At 37.8% G+C, this 20,077-nt stretch overlaps 1 protein-coding gene across 1 annotated transcript in view; it reads left to right on the plus strand.

Moving 5' to 3' along the window:
• The window catches only part of LOC139708996 (junctophilin-2-like), a 39,387-nt gene extending 23,390 nt beyond the window's left edge, over positions 1–15,997 (plus strand). Inside the window, exon 2 of the mRNA XM_071620963.1 lies at positions 15,829–15,997. Within this exon, the coding sequence (XP_071477064.1) occupies positions 15,829–15,997 (169 nt within the window). The remainder of the gene's footprint in view (positions 1–15,828) is intronic.
• Positions 15,998–20,077: the final 4,080 nt, after the last annotated feature.

The following is a 20,077-nucleotide window of genomic DNA, read 5'->3' on the forward strand; positions in this document are numbered from 1 at the left end:
GAATAAAAAAAATAGAATTAGAATTACATTGACCTAAAAAATCAGTAAAATTTTGCTCTGTTTCCGGGATATCTTGAGCAAGCGTTTCACCTATTTGAGAAAAATAAGAGTTAAAGACATTGGCAATATCAAAAGAATTATTGCTTTCGACAGATCTAAAAAGATCCCAACACCTACATCACCAGCTTCAAAAGCTGTATTAAGATTATTGATGAATTCAAGTAAGGCCATATATGTTGAGTGTCCAGATCGAAATCCGAATTGTTTATTCAGTATAATGTGACCGTGCACCTCAAAACGAACATAAAGTCGCACACACTGATTTTGCGTGAGGACTGAAAATAAGTTAAATGGGTCAACCTAGCCTTACTTGACTTTTTCATATTTTCTGAAAGAGCGGGTCTTCTTTTACATTATGCTAAAATTTGGTATCATAAAACAGGCAGGAAAGTGTGTTTTTTTAGCTGTTTATCTTGAACATTTTTGGTAGAATAGTGTGATTAGGTGTGTCTTTAGAATCCCTTTTTCATTTCTGAAAAACCTTGTCCACACTCTTCACTTTCAACTCTAATAAATTTTGAAAGGACACTGCTACTGCTTTGAAAGTTTGCATTAATTATGGACAAAATGTGTTAATGAGGCATGCTTAATTTCAGTTTAATTTGATAATCCCTTCATTGTTGTTACTCTGGTGGTTTACTTCCTGTTTTTTGTCCCATTCATCACACAGCCAGCACGGTTTGGTAAAGATTAAGCGCTTGAATAGACACTGTACTTCAGAGCCTCTTTTCTCAGTTCACACTTTTCCTGAGTTTGTGCTTTCTTTCCAATATTTAGATAGGTTAGGAGAGTCCATTTGATATGAGTTATACATCATTTTAAAGCTAAGAGTCTGCTCTTTTTCAATTATCATATCTATCAATAAAGGACATTAACTTAGCATACACAAGCTTCTCAAATATCTTTCCAAAAATTGACAACAAAGAAATTGGCCTATAATTTTCACACTGAGATATATGACCTTTCTTATAAATGGGCAAAACTTTAGCTATCTTTAGTTTTTTTGGAAAAACAACCAGTTTGCAAAGACATATTAAAAATATGGGCCAATACTGGAGCAATAATATGTATACACTTTTTCAAAACCATGGTATTAATGTCATCATGACCTGGGCTTTTGCCATCTTTCAGACTTAATGAGGCATTAATTACATCAGAGTTGGTTATGGCTGTAAAGAAAAATGAGTTTGGGAAATCACCAATAAGAAAATCAGATGGGCTTTTCACTGAGGATGAAATACTTTTAGCAATATTCTCACCAACAGAAACAAAATATTCATTAAATAACTCTGGCACCTCCACAGAATTTGAAACACACGTGTTATCTTTTACCAGTAATGGGGAGTCAGTCTTACTCTTATTTTTCAGAATACCATTAATAACATTCCATGTACCCTTCAAATCATTTTTTACTCCCAAAAATTTCTTACCATAAAAATCACGCTTAGCTTTTCTTATTTCATCATCAACAATATTTCTCTGTTTCTTATAAGCAGCCTCTCTATATAATGTAGGATTTTTTACAAATTTATGAATAATAAACTTTTTTTTTCGACAGAGTTTCCTTAAATTCTTATCAAACCATGGATTCATTTTTGTTCTATTATTACCCTTGGTCAATACCGTTGGAAAACATGTATTGTATAATGAAAAAAATTTTCTAAAAAATGTATCATATAACACATTAACATCATTTGTAAAATTGTGTATGGTGTCATCCCAGTTAATCACAGCTAATTCTTCATAAAACAGCAATATATAACTCTCATTAATAAGTCGTACCAGAGATGAGCATGGCTCATTCACATTCTGTGTGTGCAAAGTCACATTAGATATAAGAAAAATTGGCATATGATCACTTACAGGGTAAGTGACTATACCTGACACATCAATATTGCATGGTTTATTTACAAATATATTATCTAATAAAGATGATGATTCAGTTATGACTCTGGTTGGCCTAGAAATAACAGGAAAAAAAGCATAGGAATTCATGTATTGTATAAAATCTATAGAATTTGTATCATCCTGATTACAATGATTTATATCAAAATCTCCCATCATAAAACAGGATTTACACTCATTTGCAATTTTGAAAAGAATTGTATCAACACTGTCTTTGAAGGCAAGAATAGGCTGGCCAGGTGGTCTGTATATCAATCCAATAATGACATTTACATAATCTGAGTATAAATAGAAAAATCAGCTGCACTTCAGAAAGATAGCTAAATCCAGATCGCCTCGGAAGTGATAGTTTGTCCCATCACCTTCACCAACGTTGATTTTTGCTTACTATTCAAAGCTTGTAAAAGAGTTCAAAATTTGCTAATATCGATGCATAAAAAGACACTTACCGGGGACCTACATGTACGTCAGGACCCTTACTGATACAATAAATCAATACATATAAGAAATGAGAGTAATGACGTGACATGTGAGCACAAAATACAATATGTACAAGGTCAACCATTCAGGGCATCTTACAACTGTAAACGAGTACAGTCGCTGGCTGAGGAGATTACACATGGTCTGGGAGATGGCTGACCCCGTTGCGTCTTCAGTTGTGCAAAGATTCTGCCATCAGCTGTCCATGCACTCGCGACCTACTTGCTTGTGTAGACTTTAGTGTAGAGCTCTTGATTTCTGGCTGTCAGGCCCTCTTTGATCGAGATACCACTGCCCTTGAGCTTCCTTCTAACAGTAATTACCTTGCTCCGTGTCTTGTAACTGTAGAATTTCAGAAGGATACCACGGTGCTTGCCATCCTGCGTTTTGCCTACTCAATAACATCTGTCGATGTCTGTTGCAGAGATCTCCAGACCTAAACGCTCACGGAATACACCAAGGGCCAGCTGTTCAGTTGTTTCAGTACGAGATTCCTTCAGGCCAAAGATTTGAAGTGAATTCCCTCTCGAATACTGCTGCAGGTCATGTAGCTGATGTTCCACAGAAGAAAGACCATGTACACAGGATGTCAACTGGGATGACAGGGAGTCAATCTCCTTTCTTTTCTCCTGCAGTTGTACTTGTAGATTGTGTACCTGGCCGCTGTTCTATTCAATGTCGTTAGAGAATGATTTTGACATCGCATCTACGACCTCCTTGACAACTGTTTTCATAATCTCATGCATTTTGGCAAGAAATCCATCATTTCCCAGAAGTTTGTCTATGATAGTAGCAATTGATAGATCAGCAGATTTTTTGGTTGAAGGCATGATAACGATTGATTATGGATCACAGGGAAAACGAAGATACACTACGGTACAGAAGTCGTAGTGGGCAAGATGGTGGGCATGCACGGCATGGTGGCAGGAATCTGCAGATTTCACGGCAGAACCACACATCAACTTCCACCAGTGGGACCAATGCATAGTGTCAGTGAGGCAAGAGTTGGCAGAGTAGAACGACTCGGCATTAAAAATGGTGATAAGACAGCAGTTCCCACTTACGTTATATGTGAGTCAGTCCCTGGCACGTACATGAGGTGTAGATAGTTGATATTTACATGATGAAAATAATGGATGGAAGAAGAAAATCGGGGAAAAGGCAGTCTATAATGATACAGCTCTGCCTAGTTTTTGCTACACTCATCAAGGCTGAAGAAGTAGCAGATGAAACAGAAATAGAATATCAAGAAGAAGAAACCAAGGGGAAGAGAAAACCAAAGCAGGTACACAAGAAAACCAAGAAATACAGACTATAACACATAATAATCTTAACAGAACAAGAAGAAGAGGACTCTGTCTAGTTCTTGCGAACAAATTAATCAATCTTTATACACAGAAAAAAGACAAGGCATGAACGCAATGATATCAAAACCAAGCAATGAGAAATCAGTCTAATTTCCACTTATGAAACAAAGAGCTGTTATAATTCTATTTTTCCCAGATAAGGCAGTCTGATTGTGAATGGCAGTCAAATCAAGGTATTTGTGGGCACATCGGGCACTTTACAGCTCTCTGAACGGAGAAACAGCATGACTATGTCGCAGAGGTAATTTAAAAGCATAGAGCCTCAGCATTCCTAGATCTGATACCATCGGCCAGATCACACTTACAGTGTAGTTATATCATTCTTGAGCATAATCCCGGGGCGCTCCCTTACACAGTTATACTGTGGGAGTGCCTTTAGTCAACAGAGTGGTGTCTCTGCGCGATGAAAAAAGAAACACAAATTTAAGCCCCTCTAAAAGTGTCCTATTTTACAAGCAAATGGCTTACTTTAAAACTGTACATACGTTCCGTATCTAATTCATACCAGTTGCACACTTGCTCTTTTCCAGATTGATCCCATGGTCTTGCAGACAATTTTCTACAAGTTCATCTCCATACCCCTGTCCCTTCCTTCGTTTTTAGAAAAACAACCTTTGCGTGGCACATTGCGGATTGGCGATATGAATATACATGAAAGTCGCAATGTTTTTAGCCTTTGGACAAGGCCCTTTCGCTGTGTAGTGGCGAGTGAAACACGCCCAGCAGAGAGCAATCGAGCGCCACACAATGTCGCTCAGCAAGAGTGCCTGGTCAAAAGGCTACACTGCTACGGGCTAGCACATGTGCACTGGTTTCAAATTCATCATACAGAGCAGTTGTCATTCTCACAGATTCCTCTTGACCAAATCATTTGAAGTCATCAATTTGGACAGAAATGGACTAATAAACATATTGGAGGAACCAAATGTTAAACATATTGTGTTGTCAATATTTGGACTACGTCTGTATGTATTCAAATTGAAGCAATTTTTATGCCTCCACCACAAATTGTCGCCGGAGGCATTATGTTTTCGGGTTGTCCGTCTGTCCGTCCGTCAGTCCTTTCATCCGTCCGTCCGTCCTTCCGTCCGTAATCAGTTTTGTGGACAGCGTATCTAAAAAACCGTTAGAGGTATCCTAGTGTAAACTAGCATGTATATGTATGAGTGGGCAAAGTTGCACCTATCAACTTTTGGGCGCACATGCTCGAGGTGAAAAGGTCAAGGTCAAATGCTCAAAATTTCACTATTTCCCCCATATCTATGCAATACATAAAGATATTTTCTTGAAACTTAGTGTATACATGAACTACCAAATAAAGATTCTCCAGAGAGAGTTTTGGGTCGTGAGGTCAAAAGTCAAGGTCAAGTGAAAATGTTAGAATTTCACTTTTTTCTCCATAACTCGCAAATGGTTCAAGGTATCTTCATGGAACTTTGCACATAGGCATGTACTGACTGGCAGTAATTATCTAGGGAATTTAGGGGTCATGGGTCAAAGGTAAGGGGGTCAAAGGTCAGGGTCAATTCCTCAAAATTTAACTATTTCCCTTTTATCTATTAAATGCCTGCAGGATTTTTCTTGAAACTTAGTGTATGCATGTATTACCCAATAGAGATTCTCCTAGACGTTTCTTGCCAAAAGGTCAAAAGGTCAAGTGAAAGTGCTAAATTTCACTCCTTTCTTAAACTTATAAAAGGTTCAAAAGTCAAGTAAAAATCCTCAAATCCCCAAATACCTGTACTCTTAGACAATATAGCCATTTATCCAATTCAACCTACAAGTGTGTAGTTCAAGGAAGGTGAACATGCACACATTGGTGACAAACCTGTCATTTTAATATTAACCAAGCACGTGTTGGTCCATAATGCAGCATTTTCACAGCGTTCTAATATGGCTTTGGGTCTAGATTTGTTCATATTGTCCCCAATCATAGTTGATTTGTAAACAAACAAAAAAGAAGAAGAAGTTGCCAAATTGTGGTGAGGGACTGCAAAGTAAACCCAAAACTTATGAAAAAGTGTGCTATGTCAAAGACAATTTGACAAGTAAAAAAAAAGACTAATGATACAGATGTAAGTTTTTAAGAATTAAAGGGGGCACATGCCCCTTGTGACCCTGCCTGGATCCGCTACTGGGCTAGTGTATTAGATCAGCAGCACTTGTGACAGCTTGTTGATAAAAGCATGAACTGGCACATGTAATCTTGAAGCTCACTCCGATTAATTTTGTGCTGTAGATAGGTACCGAAATGGTTTGATGACAAATTTCAGAGTCACAGTGAGAAGAGTAACAAGTTTAGGATACATTGTCAACAGCCCATTCTTCACAAAGTGATCATATAGTTGTGGTGAGCAGTAAAGATTTGAAGAGAAATGTTAAAATTATTCTGTTCCTAAATCATCAAATATATGGCTATCAATTAAAGTTCCTATTTGTTATGAATTCACTGATATAACTATGAAAGTATGAAAACATCATTCAAAACATGTGCTGTAATATAAGTTATGCAGCAATATGGGGGGGGGAGTAAACACAGACATTCAAAAAAAATGCCTTTGCTTTTTTGTAGGATTTTTAATCAAATACCAATGCACAGTCATTCAATAGTTGCAAAGTATCAAAGGTGTGCCTTCTTGATAAATCTTACTTTAACATCTTTTATGAAATGCAATCAGAAGGATCAAAGTATAGACCCCTTTGGATGCAAATGGATATCACAGAGAGTGGGGGAATGCCCAAAAAGGAGTAATGCTGCCTGAAGGAATCTGTAGTAGATGTGAAAGAACTCCTTTCAACTCATCTTTTCTCTATTTTTATATGCGACCCTCCATCAAAAAAAAAAAATTGAAATATATAAAAAAATAAATTAAGAAATATCCAAGAAGTTGCAAGGCATGGATTTTCAGTTAAAGGCAAATAAGGAGCAGACTCTCAAGTCCCATTTTAACAGAGCCTTTCAACTAGAGTTACCGCAAAAACGTGAGGATATTGTCCAGGGGGGTGTTTCATAAAGCTGTACGTAAAGTTACGAACGACATATGAGCAAGCGGCGATCAGTTCTGGTGCTGAATTATGGAAATTCTGATAAGTATAGCACATCAGAACTGATCACCAGTCGCTCGTAAGTTGTTCGTAACTTTACAAACAGCTTTATGAAACACCCCCCAGGTATTTTTTTATGCCTCCGCCAACGAAGTGGCCGGAGGCATTATGTTTTCGGGTCGTCCGTCCGTACGTCCGTCCGTACGTCTGTACGTCCGTCCCGTTTTGCTTTTGTCGATATCTCAAGAACAGTGAGGTGGTTTTGCATCAAACTTGGTATGAGGGTATATCCTGGGGGGATGATACTTTCTTTGGATTTTAGGGTCACTGGGTCAAAGGTCAAAGGTCACAGGTTATTTTGTGAAAAAAGGTTGAAATTTCATGTTTTTCTCCATATCTCGCAAAGGGTTCAAGGTATCTTCATGGAACTTAGTATATATGCATGTACCGATGGGCAGTGATTATCTAGGGAAGTTGGGGGTCATGGGTCAAAGGTCAGGGGGTCAAAGGTCAAGGTCAACTCCTCAAAATATCACAACTTTCCTTATATTTATGCAATGCCTGAAGGATTTTTTTAACTTGATGTATGCATGTATAACCCAATATATATTCTGTGGGAAGTTTCTTGCCAAAAGGTCAAAGGTCAAGTGAAAGTGCTAAATTGCACTTCTTCCTCCATATCTCAAAAGTAACTCAAGGTATTATCATGAAACTTACATATTTATGCATGTTCTACCTAACAGTGATTCTCTTTGGAACTGTGAGGTCAAAGGTCAAAGGCCAGGTTTAGATAATACTATTTTACCATTTGATGCTGAAATTATACTTTTTCTCAATACCTTGAAAATTACTCAATGCATAAACTTAAAAAAAGGGTCAAAAGTCAAGTAAAAATCATCAGTTCCCCCAAATACCTGCACTCTGACATTTTAATCATTCATCCAATTGAACCTACTTCTAGGAAAGTGAACATTCAGCACATTTGTGGCAAACCTGTCATTTTAATATTTTGCCAATTGTGTGAAACTGTCATCACACATTGTCAACACATTGTACTATAGACCTATAAGGAGAACCATGCATTATGGCGGAGGCATACACCAGTCGCTGTAGCGACATTTCTAGTTTTACCCTGCCTGTAAAAATGGTCCCCGCAAAATGTTGCTCTGATGTTGTTGCAATAACTTTTGCCAGATTCTACCCTAGCCAGCTGGGGTAATTACCCCAACATTACCTCGACATTACCGTGACATTACCCGACAACCCTTCTATTAGAACGTTCCTGCAATAACCTTCTCTTGATGTTGCAAACAGAGAATGATTGACACGCCGTGGACAGATCATGTGCATATATTGTAGCCACTGATCTATATGTAGTTTAGATCAGTAATTGTAACCACATTTTGTTTGCTAACACAATTGGTAATCTAGATGTGGAATATCCAGAAAAAAATGGGTGGCACTGGCGAATGGGCGAGGTAGTCGCATCAGTGGACACACCCCCTTCGCAGAAACCTACGCGGCGAAGGTTTCCAGTGCATGTCTGTTAAAGCAGTACTTCTCACTCCCTCTTGCGGTTTTCTTGCTCGAGGCAAGGAATTTTATTCTCTGGATGTTCTCCTGACATTGTTGGAGTAACATTTGTTAAAACAGGGCATATGCTTTAAAGAGTCTTAGAAAAGAGGCTTTGAAGCTTAGGATCTATTTAAGTGTCAAAACCACCTGGCAAAGTAAGTTCAAATGAATGGGACGAAGAACAAGAAATGACACTTCAGTGAACCCACTACAAAGGGACTACAGTGACTGTAAAACCAGAAATTTTCGCTTACAGGAAGCTTTCACAAATTTCACTAGGTGCAAGATTCACAGGAGTAAAATGCCATCAAAAGTTTTTATCTATATAGTGCATTGAATGCTATTTGATGCTGCACATCATTAGCCGGGTTCACACGTCCCAAATAGCGGGATGACAATCGCACTCTATATCTCGAGATTTTTTGCAACCGTTCACATGCTCCAAATTAGAGGGATAGCGATCGCACTCGAAATCTCGAGTTTTTTGCAACCTTCCACATGTACAGAATTATCTCGCTAATTGCCGATCGAGATAACAGCAAAGCCTGCAAACTGGGTCACACAGCGCCCTTCTCTATCACTGCCTGCACGCACTTCCTTTTGTCCTTCGCAGAGGCCTCGCTGTTGTGATGTGTGCATTGCATGATGGGATATAAAAACTCGAGATTCTAATCCCGACCGTTCACACGTACCAGCGTGGGGCGAATTATCCCGCTAATTGAGGAACTAGCGCAAGATTTCTTGGGATTAGCGTCGCAATGCTTATCGCGCTAATTTTCGGGTTTTTTCTGTCCACACGTGCAAAAAACTCGAGATACTGATCGTGATGCAAATCTCGAGATTTGTATCTTGCTAATTGGTGTACATGTGATCCCCCTAATGTATCCCCCGAACAGAGTTCAGAGGATACTATGGATTTGGCCTCATTGCGCCGCGTCCGCATCCGCCGCAGAGATTTTCTTGTGAGCACTGTACTGGCTGCAGTTCTTCTTCGATCATCTTCAAATTTGGCATGAAGGTGTATTATGGTAAGACAAAGAAGCCTATTGTTTTTGGTGATGGCGTCCTCGCTTGTTCCGTCTTTATACATGAAAAGGTAAATTTAAAAGGGTCTGCTTGTGTGTGCGACGCTGGCCTTGTTTCTAGACCGATTTTATTCAAATTTGGTATCTAAATGTATCATTTACCCCTTTAAATCTATACACCTATACCCATTGATAATGCTGCCTTCACTGTTCCACCTTTTGCAGGGTCAAAGGTCACCCTGATCATGTCAAAATTTGCTAAAGTGCTTATTTATGCAATAACTTGATTGTTACTCAATGGATTTTATTCAGACTTGCTAAGGAGGTGTATGGGTGGTCATTCCACATAAAGGACACAACAGGTTGTGGTGACGGTGCCCTCAGTGTTCTGACTTGGATGCCGATGTTATATGTTGTTCTATAATTTGTCTCGTATATATATTACATGAATCTTTTGCAAACGTTTGAACAATATTTCATCACATGTATACTTTGTACTATGTTCTCTGATTTTCGATGATTGGAAATAAACTATGATTGAATTGAATTGAATTGATGCACATTACTTGTGTGTGCTCTATCAGCCACATTTCTTATCAGATTTTCTTCAAATTTGGCAAAAAGGTGCATTATAGTTAAATGAAGATGCCTATATTGTTTTTGGTGCTGGTGCCCTCGCTTGTTCCGTCTTTATACATGAAAAGGTAAATTTAACAGGGTCTGCTTGTGTGTGCGACGCTGACCTTGTTTCTTGACCGATTTTTTTCAAATTTGGTATGAAAATGTATCATAATCAAATCTATACACCTACACCTATTGATAATGCTGCCCTCACTGTTCCACTTTTACAGGGTCAAAGGTCACCCTGATCATGTCAAAATTTGCTAAAATGCATGCTGAGACCCTATTTAGGCAATAACTTGATTGTTACTGGATTTTACTCAGACTTGCTAAAGAGGTGTATTGGTGGTCATTCTATATGAAGGACACAACAGTTTGTGGTGACGGTGCCCTCAGTGTTCCGACTTGGAGGCCATGTCACATTTCTTGTATATGCTCTGTAAGCCACATTTCTTTTCGGATTTTATTCAAACTTGCTATGGAGGTTTATGGGGAGTTATTCTAGATAACAAAAGTTTTCATTGCCAGCACTCTCATTGTTCAAACTTTTATAGAATGACATGTCATATTCCTTGTATGTGCTATATATACAGTGTACTAGCCTCATTTCTTGTCAGATTTTATTGTATCGTGCGACAGTTGCCATATTATACAACATCCTGGCCTAAAAAGTAATCCAGATGGGGTATGGGAGACGGGTTCGGGGGATACATGTGCTTGATTGCGAGTGCTCTAGTTCAAGTAACTGGATAAAAGTTCATTTTGTCACAATCAGTTGCAAATTACCTGTTTTTGATGAGAGTTTTGCCTACTGGATCTGTAGGCTTCTTCAGATCAAACGCTGTGAGAGGATTGTCTTCCCACTAGCCTATGTAGCTGGCGCACGCCGATCTGAGAGAATGGGATCGTATATTGAGGAAAGTGAGTATTGCCCCAGGTCTCGGTTGAAAGTTTTTCCTTGTTTGCGAATGTGGATGGCTTCCCCTATCCATCGTTAGGTTTTTATAGAGTTTCTGGCTAGGATGAAACACTTTTTCCACTTGATGTGGTGATGTTCACTGACCATGTAGTGGGGTGGCTTAGTGACAAATATACTCATAATCGTGACACGCCGGACAAAAGTGTCATTTTTTCCTCAGACATTTGTATATATATGAGGATCAAAATTAGGGGGTGCTCCAAGAAATCCGCTAACAGAAAAAATGAGAAAATGCCCTTAATTTGTACATAACAATAATATCTGAATTCAAAGACTATACACAGGGCATTCGCCAGGTTTCTGTACAATGCAATGCAATTTACATGGTTGCTAGTCTTAAAATTCAGACCCATAATACGACATATTATGTGCATGTTTACAGTAATAAACCATTTTTACTGGTTTTCCTATGGTAACAGGTGGTTAGTCTGTGTTGCAGACCTGAGGGAGGTGTGTTGGAATAGTCCAGTTTTCTTAAGCACCTTTTCATTAAATAATTTGATATGATTTCTGGTAAAGGATTTTTTTTAGTACTGTCTACCTCCTGTAGAGAAATGGCAAAGAGTGACATATGACTCTGGCTCAGATACTTTAAATCTTGGGCAATGACTGAGCCAGGTGTAGGACTATGTCACAGCTCATTTTTTTCTCCCAGAACTACTAGTTTACCAGTAGAAGAGCAGCATATTCCATTGAGAACTTAAGGTTTTGGGTATTGCCCTACATATTTCCTAACAAATTTAACCCGTTTCCTCCAAGATTGTGTGAATTCCATAGGTTTAGCGCAGGGATTACCTGGTTCCCGTAAGCGATTTTTATAGTCCGCACTTCCCCTCTCTATATGTTTCTTATTTCTTATGGGGGTTATTCAAATGTTTAAAAAGGTTAAAAGTCTGTTTTCATAGATGAAGTTGAATTTAGACAATTTGAATATTTTTAAAAATATATTGATATTTGTAATTTCACTCATAAAGACTTAAAGCGGTTTGAATATTTTTGGTCTGATAGCTATGTATAGACATGTTATTAAAAAGTAAAAGCAATGTTTGATTGGTTCACATTATCCAAAGAGGGTGGGATGTAGTTGGCTGGTGAACAAAGTCTATGGGGAAGTTTAAAAAGTTGATAGAAATAAAACAAAATCGGCATAGATCTAAATCACAATATAATAGACAAATTCCCGACCCCAAAGGCGGTTGATTCTATGATGCTTTATGTCAAAATACATTCCACCCAAAATACCTGTGATTGATAGGAGGAAAAAGTATAGTACATTAAAAACAATATAGTTCAACTAACCCCATTAGTCCACCAGCAGCATAATGAAATGATTGTTAAGTTTTATCGCCTTGTCAATTGAAGATGATGTTACATAATGACAATTATCAAAGTCAGCTAGATCTACTAGTATATCAAGAAACCAAAAAGAAGGGGTGGGGTGGGGTGGGGAGAGAAGAATGAAGTAAGTTATTAGTATCTGTAGTTTTGGTTTTCAGTATATTCATTTTAATTTCCTTAATTTCCGTTAGGTCATCATGGATTGGAGCATTTGTGTACTAGTAATCTGCCAGGAACAAACACAAGAAAAACTTGAAGGTCCTATATATACACATTTGGGAGAGTGACTTGAAAAAAATGGTCAGGATATCACATTTTATGCATAATATGTGTAGGTCTGGGGGCATTTCATGAAGCATTTTGTCCGACAAGTTGTCGGACAAATTTGCTCTTTGCCAATCAGATGCAAGGATTTCTGTAGTTTGTAACAGTTTGTCAGAAAAATATCTGACCAAACTGCTTCATGAAATGCCCCCCTGTTGTATCACAAGACATCCTACCATATACAGTTTTTGCAATCAAAGCAAACACATAAAGAGATATCAGTATTTTTCTCATTAAAGCATAAATGCGGACGGTTTAGTCTGGAAAATGTTATCATAGAAATATTGTTCACATTTTGTGTTATTAACAAAGCTTAACATTGATTATACAGATTCATTTTTTACAGAGGTTCTTTCTATCCGTAACTCACACTTAACCCGTTGAGGAAGGTTTGATTTTGCTACAACACGCATTTCCCATAGACACTTGCCCGAGTATACTCGGGACTCATCCTCAACGGGTTAAGAATAATTTTCAAGCACTAATTTTGAGTTTTTGCCTTTAATTATCCACAAAAAGGAGGACTCAATGCATAAAAGGTGTATAGGAATGCTTTATTTTTGGAAAATGTTGAGGAGATCAGGAAAATTATATATATTGATGTAGATTTTGGACCTGAAGGAGCAGTTGAAGCATTCTTAAGAAACAATGCCTTGTGGCATCGTTCTTATCATCAAAAATTAATAATGACAAACTCAAATGAAAATTGGAGGGGGGAAGAAAAGATGAACATAATGACATGAGACAGCTTGGTAAAGATTTAACGCTAAAATAGACAATGCAGCCTCTTTTCTCAGTTCATACTTATACAGAGTGTGTGCTTTCTTTCCAGTACCGGTAATATTATTTAGATAGGTTAGGGGAATCCCTTTGATACATCATTTTAAAGCTTACAGTCTGCTCTTTCAGAATCTGTCCTTAAAGGACAAGTCCACCTTCATGCACACGTGGATTCAGTGAATACAACAATATAAGTAGGACACATCACAGAAAGCTTGGAAAAAATCGTACAATCCGTTCAAAAGTTATGATTTTTAAGGTATCTGCACAGTCGCGGCTGGATGAAAAGACTACTACAGTGTATGATGTCACATGCGCACATTCTAAGGAAAATAAAATGAGAATTTCACAAAACCATACTTTTTGAATAAAGTTCACATAGTTTCTTTGACTTGCTACTGACGTATGTCAAGGGTAATATTAATCCCCCTGCCTTCTGAAAGAGAAGTCGAGTATCCTTTTGTAAGCGAAAATAATTTATGTTGAATTTTCTTTATTCATTCTTTATATCGTTGTACACATGTGACATTACAAGGTATAGTAGTCTTCTCATCCAGCCTCGACTGCATGAGCAGAAACTTCAAAAATTCATAACTTTAGAACGGATTGTCCAATTTTCCTCAAACTCTCACTGATGTGTTCTACTACTGTTGCTGCATTCACTCAACCCACATGCTATAAAGGTGACAAATCTTTGTCTGGCGACTTTTTTGTTGATCAATTATACCAACCCTGATGGAAATCTCTTCAAATTCATAAGTTCTGAAGTCTCCTTTAAGTTTAACCAAAATCTATATATGTAGTTGCCATGGCAACATACCACTTAACACTAATGAAAAGTATTTCAAACCTCTATACATCCCGTCGATCAGTTGTACCTATTCAAATGGAATCTCTTCCAAACTGGAAAATAGCCTCCTGTAAACTAACTTCAATTAAAAACCCTAGTTTTGGGTTGCCATGGCAACGCACAAATCAACAATTATATTTGACCCCTGGTTTATACTCTTGGTACCTTCTATACAACGTTCATATCAAATTTTGTGAAAATTGAATCTTCCTACCTGGAGAAATAAACAAAAACATGATTTTTAGAAAAAGTTTATTGACCTTTGACCTTTTGAAAATTCACTCCAAATTCCATCAAAATATTTTACTTGTTCTCAATATTCTTCCTGCCAAGTTTTATCCAGATTGGATATTCCTGACCTGAGAAATAGCCAAAAAACCTATTTCACAAATAAAGGTCATTGACCTTTGACCTCTGACCTCCTTCCCAGCATCAATTTTCTTGGAGCACCCTATTTTTTGAAAAGGTACATCATGAAGTACCTTTGGTGAAAAAATCATGCTTTTGTCCGCCGTGTCACGATAATTTCACTAAGCCACCCCACTAATGTGGTCACTGATTGCCGACTTGTGCATATAGGAGGTGGATTCCTTCCTCTTCCCTCTTGTGAAGTAGGATGCGGTAACTGCGTCCACCTCTTGTTCATGTTCATTTTTTCTGGTACCAAATTTCCTAGCTGTTTCTCCAACTGCGAGAAAACCTACATTGAAGACTTGTGGCTCCTTTTGACAGGATGGATCACACACACACACACACACACACACACACATAAGTTAAATAAACATGAGATACTAGTAAACCTCATGCATTACCAGGGGGATCAGCAGTTCTTCTCCACCAGTCACTGGGAGTTTCGGCCCGTTATGAACAATACTCCAGCAATGCAATGCACCACCTTCCCCACTGGCTACAGAAGAAAGAAAAAAAAAGGGAAAATAACATTGTTCAAATGCTGGTTACTTTGCGCTTCTGGACATACTTGGTCCGAATGCATGCAGAACTCTTCTTCGATACCTCGGATGCAGCTCTGCAAGCATGCTTAGTCTCTCTGTTTGAAAAACCCAAATCTTGAAACCACTTCTGCAACAAGGAAGCCACAAAGCTGCAACAGCCAACCTCAAATAGAAAACACAAGACCTTCCTAACTTTGTCTGAGCATTCTGCTGCCAACTCAGAATATCTGGTAAGCTTGGCAGCGAGGATATATATAGTATAGGCAGTGAAATGTGCAGTCTAGATGTTTTTAACTGTAAATGTTCATGATATTATCCATGTACATATTGGATCTGTCTCAATCAATGTATTGTTGACTGTGTTCATTACATATTTTCATTGGAATGGTTTATTGTTGTTAATGAAATGTATATGGGAGGTAAAACTACTTTTTAGAGAGCAAACAGGTATACTGAATGCTTGCTGAAGTGTCAGGCCCGAGTTACACTATATTGATACTTTCCACCTCCCCCAAACCTACCACAGGGCTGCCTATGCCAAAGAGAAAGCCGAGATGGCAGATGTAGCTGCAGCAGAAGCCAGGGAAGAGTCAATCAAGGCCAGGAGCCGGGCAAAAGAACTGGCCTCCACCCTCCCTCCTAGAGGTAACATTCTTTGTTCTCCGCTGAAAATTACTTCTACCTTGTTCCTTTGATGAGCACCCTTCTCCCATCATCCATGCAAAATAAATTGCCATTACTACATACTTCCTGATGATGTTATTCACGGCATAAATTTGAACAACACATTGACAGGGAATATCATCAGAGTCAAGGGTAGGTAACTACTTGATATTTATGATCTATGACAATACTAAGGGAATAACGAGGTTTCCATGCCTGCATTTCTTATATAAGGAAGGATTAGAAAAGATTGGAAAACACATATTATATGAAAACAATCATTGTACAAGTAATTTTTATGATTGACCATCCTCCTCTGGTAGATCTAGGATGACATCCATCTTCCCTGAGACCACTTTCAGCAATTTTATGAAGAGACTGTTTTGCAAAACTTTGAAATTTTGGAAATTACAAACTTTTAACAAACTCTATGCTTTAACCAATTTTATCTCCAAGACAGTTATTAGTTTTCAAGTTAAATGCTTCAAAATGCCAAAGATGATTCCAATACCTCCATTTTGCTATTTTGATGTACTACTCTACTGGGTTTTTTTTTATATTCTCTTCATTGTTTTTTAGCTCACCTGAGCCAAAGGCTCATGTGAGCTATCGCGATTACTCTCATCCAACCTCCAGGTAGCATCCCAAGGGTTATAGGATCTCAATTTGTTCAAATGGGCAACATGCCCCTCCCCCCAAAAAAATAAATAAATAAACTAAGATAAAAAAATCCAAAATTAAGGAATTTTTACAAATCTTCTACTCTAGAACCAGAAGTGATAGAGCTAAGTTGATAATATGAGTGCAAATTGGAGCCTAAATTGTACAATTCCAACTTCTTCTTGAGAATGCATGCTCAAATTTTTACCAAATTTGGCAGGTATTATCACTTGTCCTGGTATGATAGAATATACTGCATATATTTTGCATCATAAAACCAACAAAGAGTTGCCAGCCATAGATATATTTAGTTGAGGGCAGATTCTGAAAGAACAGATTTTGAGCTTTAAAATGATGCAACTCGATTCTAAATATTGGAAAGCACACACTCTGGAAAATTGTGTACTGAGAAAAGAGGCTCTGAAGTGCAGGGTCAATTCAAGCGCTTAATCTTACCAAGCTGTGCTAGCAGTGCAATGAATAGGACAAAAAAAGAAAGAAAGAAACAGGATGTAAAACACCATTGCAACAACAATGAAGGGATTATATCAGATTCAGCTGAAATTGAGTGTGCTCCATTAAGACATTCTACTCATGACTTCTGCCAACTTTCAAAGCAGTAGCATCATCCTTAAAAGATTATTAGAGTTGAAAGTGAAGAGTGTGTTAAGGATTTTTAAGAAATGAAAAGGGGCCTCTAAGACATACCTAATCACACTGTTCTGCAAATATGTATATAATATGTGTATATATATATATATATATATATATATATATATATATACAGTAAACCTCGCTTAAGTCGACATCGCATAAGTCGACAACTCGCTTAAGTCGACACGATAAAAAAGTCCCGATTTTTGCCTTTGTTATTCCTTGAAAATTTCTTCGTCTTAGTCGACATTTATAAGTCGACAACTCGCGTAAGTCGACCTGATTTTTTAGTACCAACTGAGCTGAAATACGTGTTAATTCCCTCGTCTAAGTCGACATAATTTGTTTCGCTCAAAATCTTATCGCCATTCTCTGAAAAAGAATTGTTTTCCCGCTCCGATTTGCAGCATTTCTACTCGGTAATTTGCTAGTGTACGGCGCGGTAGGGTACGGGTTCGCGCCATGCGTCCATTGTCTTGTACGCCGGAATAGAAAGGGCATACACTCATTTACATCGGAGAATTACATGTAGTACCCAAAGCAGTTCACTTTCCCCCTTTTTCTTCTCCTCGTTACTCTCAAAATGCACAAATTTTGTACACCTATAGGTCCTAGTAGAGAATCATTATCAGAACATGAAATAGGTTTTTCCGTTTATCCGAATATTCTAACGTTAATTATTCCGAAGCGTTATTAGAAACCTGGTCCCATTTTTAGAAAATTAATTAAAATGAACTACATGTAATTAAAAGCAACTAAAAATCAAATGCAGGTGTATCAAATCAAGAGCAACTTTGCACATGAACGCAAGTGCGTTCCTGAAAAGGCTTGCGTTTGATAATCATATGAAACTAGAAAATGGTTGCACGAACCTGAAACTCAATTGCGTTTAAACGCAACTTTAAAAATCAAATGAAGTCCATCAAAACGCGCGCAACGCTGTATTCAAACGCAAGAGCGTTGCAGAGAAGACTTGCGGTTTTCGTAAGAAACTAGAAACTGCGTTTTAAAGCATCTCTTAACATCTACGGATGTGCGTTATTGTTGAAAAGTCTTGCATTATTTTTTATTTCGTGCGCAAAATCAAAAATTAAACGCAACTCTGAAAATCAAATGCAATTGCAAGTCCACCATATCACATGGAACGCTGAAAAGACTTGCGTTAGATAATCATACGAAACTAGAAAATTGTAGGGAACTTTTTTTTTAAGTCAATTGCGTTTAAACGCAACGCTAAAATTTAATGAAGTCCATCAAATAACGCGCAACGCTGTATTCAAACGCAAGAGCTTTGCAGAGAGGACTCGCGGTTTTCATAAGAAACTATGATAGAAACTGCGTTTAAATGCATCTCTAAACATCTACGGAAGTGCGTTATTTTTCAAAAGACTTGCATTATTTCTTATTTCGTACGCAAAATTAAAAATTGAACGCAACCCCGAAACTCAAATGCAAGTCCATCAAATCACACGGAACGCTGAAAAGACTTGCGTTTGATAATCATCCGAAACTAGAAAATTGTAAGAAACTTAAACTCAATTGCGTTTAAACGCAATTCTAAAAATCAAATGCAAGTTCATCAAATCACAAGCAACGCTGTATTTAAAACGCAAGAGCTTTTCAGAAAAGACTTGCGGTTTTTGTACGAAACTAGAAACTGCGTTTAAACGCATAAAAATCTATACGAAAGTGTGTTATTGTTGAAAAGACTTGCATTATTTTCTATTTCGTAGCGGAGCTTTCGCCGTGACCTAACTTAGTCTGCACTAGCAGGGGAAAGACATCGCAACATTTAAACTTTTCAAACTACCGAAACGCATGCTACTTCAAGAAATGTCAATGAAAAAATAGTAGCAAATTATTGTTACAGTTCGCGATGCCGAAGGTTTAAATTTCAGTCCAAAGTTAAATTAGTCCGACGATGGAAAGAGATTTGTTTTTACGAAGGTTAGTAAACATGTCGTTTTTGGATTAACAAACTTTTCTTCTTTTTATTTTAGACTGGCCCGCGCCGTACAGAGCGGTAATGTTGCGAATCGGAGAGCGAGAACAATTCATTTTCAGAGTATGGCAATAGAAATTTAAGCAAAACATATATGGCGACTTAGGGAGGGAAAATCACACATCCTATTCAACTCAGTCGGCACTGAAAAATTATCTCGACAGAATCATATTAATTCACACGCATATCTTCGCAGCAACGCACTTCAATTTAAATCGCAACGTTGCATGCAATTTGAGGAATATGCGCTTGATTTTTCAAATCAAATATAAAACGTACAGTATCTCGAAACGGGCCCAGGTTTCCGATCCCGCTCCCTCAAAATCTCTCAAGAAATTTGGAAATTGTGCGTTGTCGTTACTAATTCGCGCGAGATTTATGCATGAACTAAAACATAACTGTTGCTAATGTCAGTAGGTATGTTTTGGCGGCAAAAGGAGTAAGATCTGGGTGGCGATCCGCATCGTGATCTTACTTTGTATAGGGGAAATTAGTTTTCATTTATAAGTCGACAAAATGTCGACTTACGCGTAAGTCGACTTTCGCGTAAGTCGATGTGTTTTTCTCAGTCCCGATTATGTCGACTTACGCGAGGTTGACTGTATATATATATAGATATATATATATGTGTATATGTATGTTCAAGAAGAACTGTTTAAAAAAATATATCTCCTATTCATTTTATGATCCCCAGCTTTAGAATTATGAAGAAGAATTGCTCTTTCAGAAAATATGAAAAACTAAAAATTGACTAGGGTGACCCGTTTTACCTATTTTGAGTCACTCACATAAAATC

This window comes from Diadema antillarum, unplaced genomic scaffold, assembly GCF_040938485.1.
Source record: "Diadema antillarum isolate AM-2024a unplaced genomic scaffold, OU_Dant_1.0 seq00001395_RagTag, whole genome shotgun sequence".
Classification (NCBI taxonomy): domain Eukaryota; kingdom Metazoa; phylum Echinodermata; class Echinoidea; order Diadematoida; family Diadematidae; genus Diadema; species Diadema antillarum.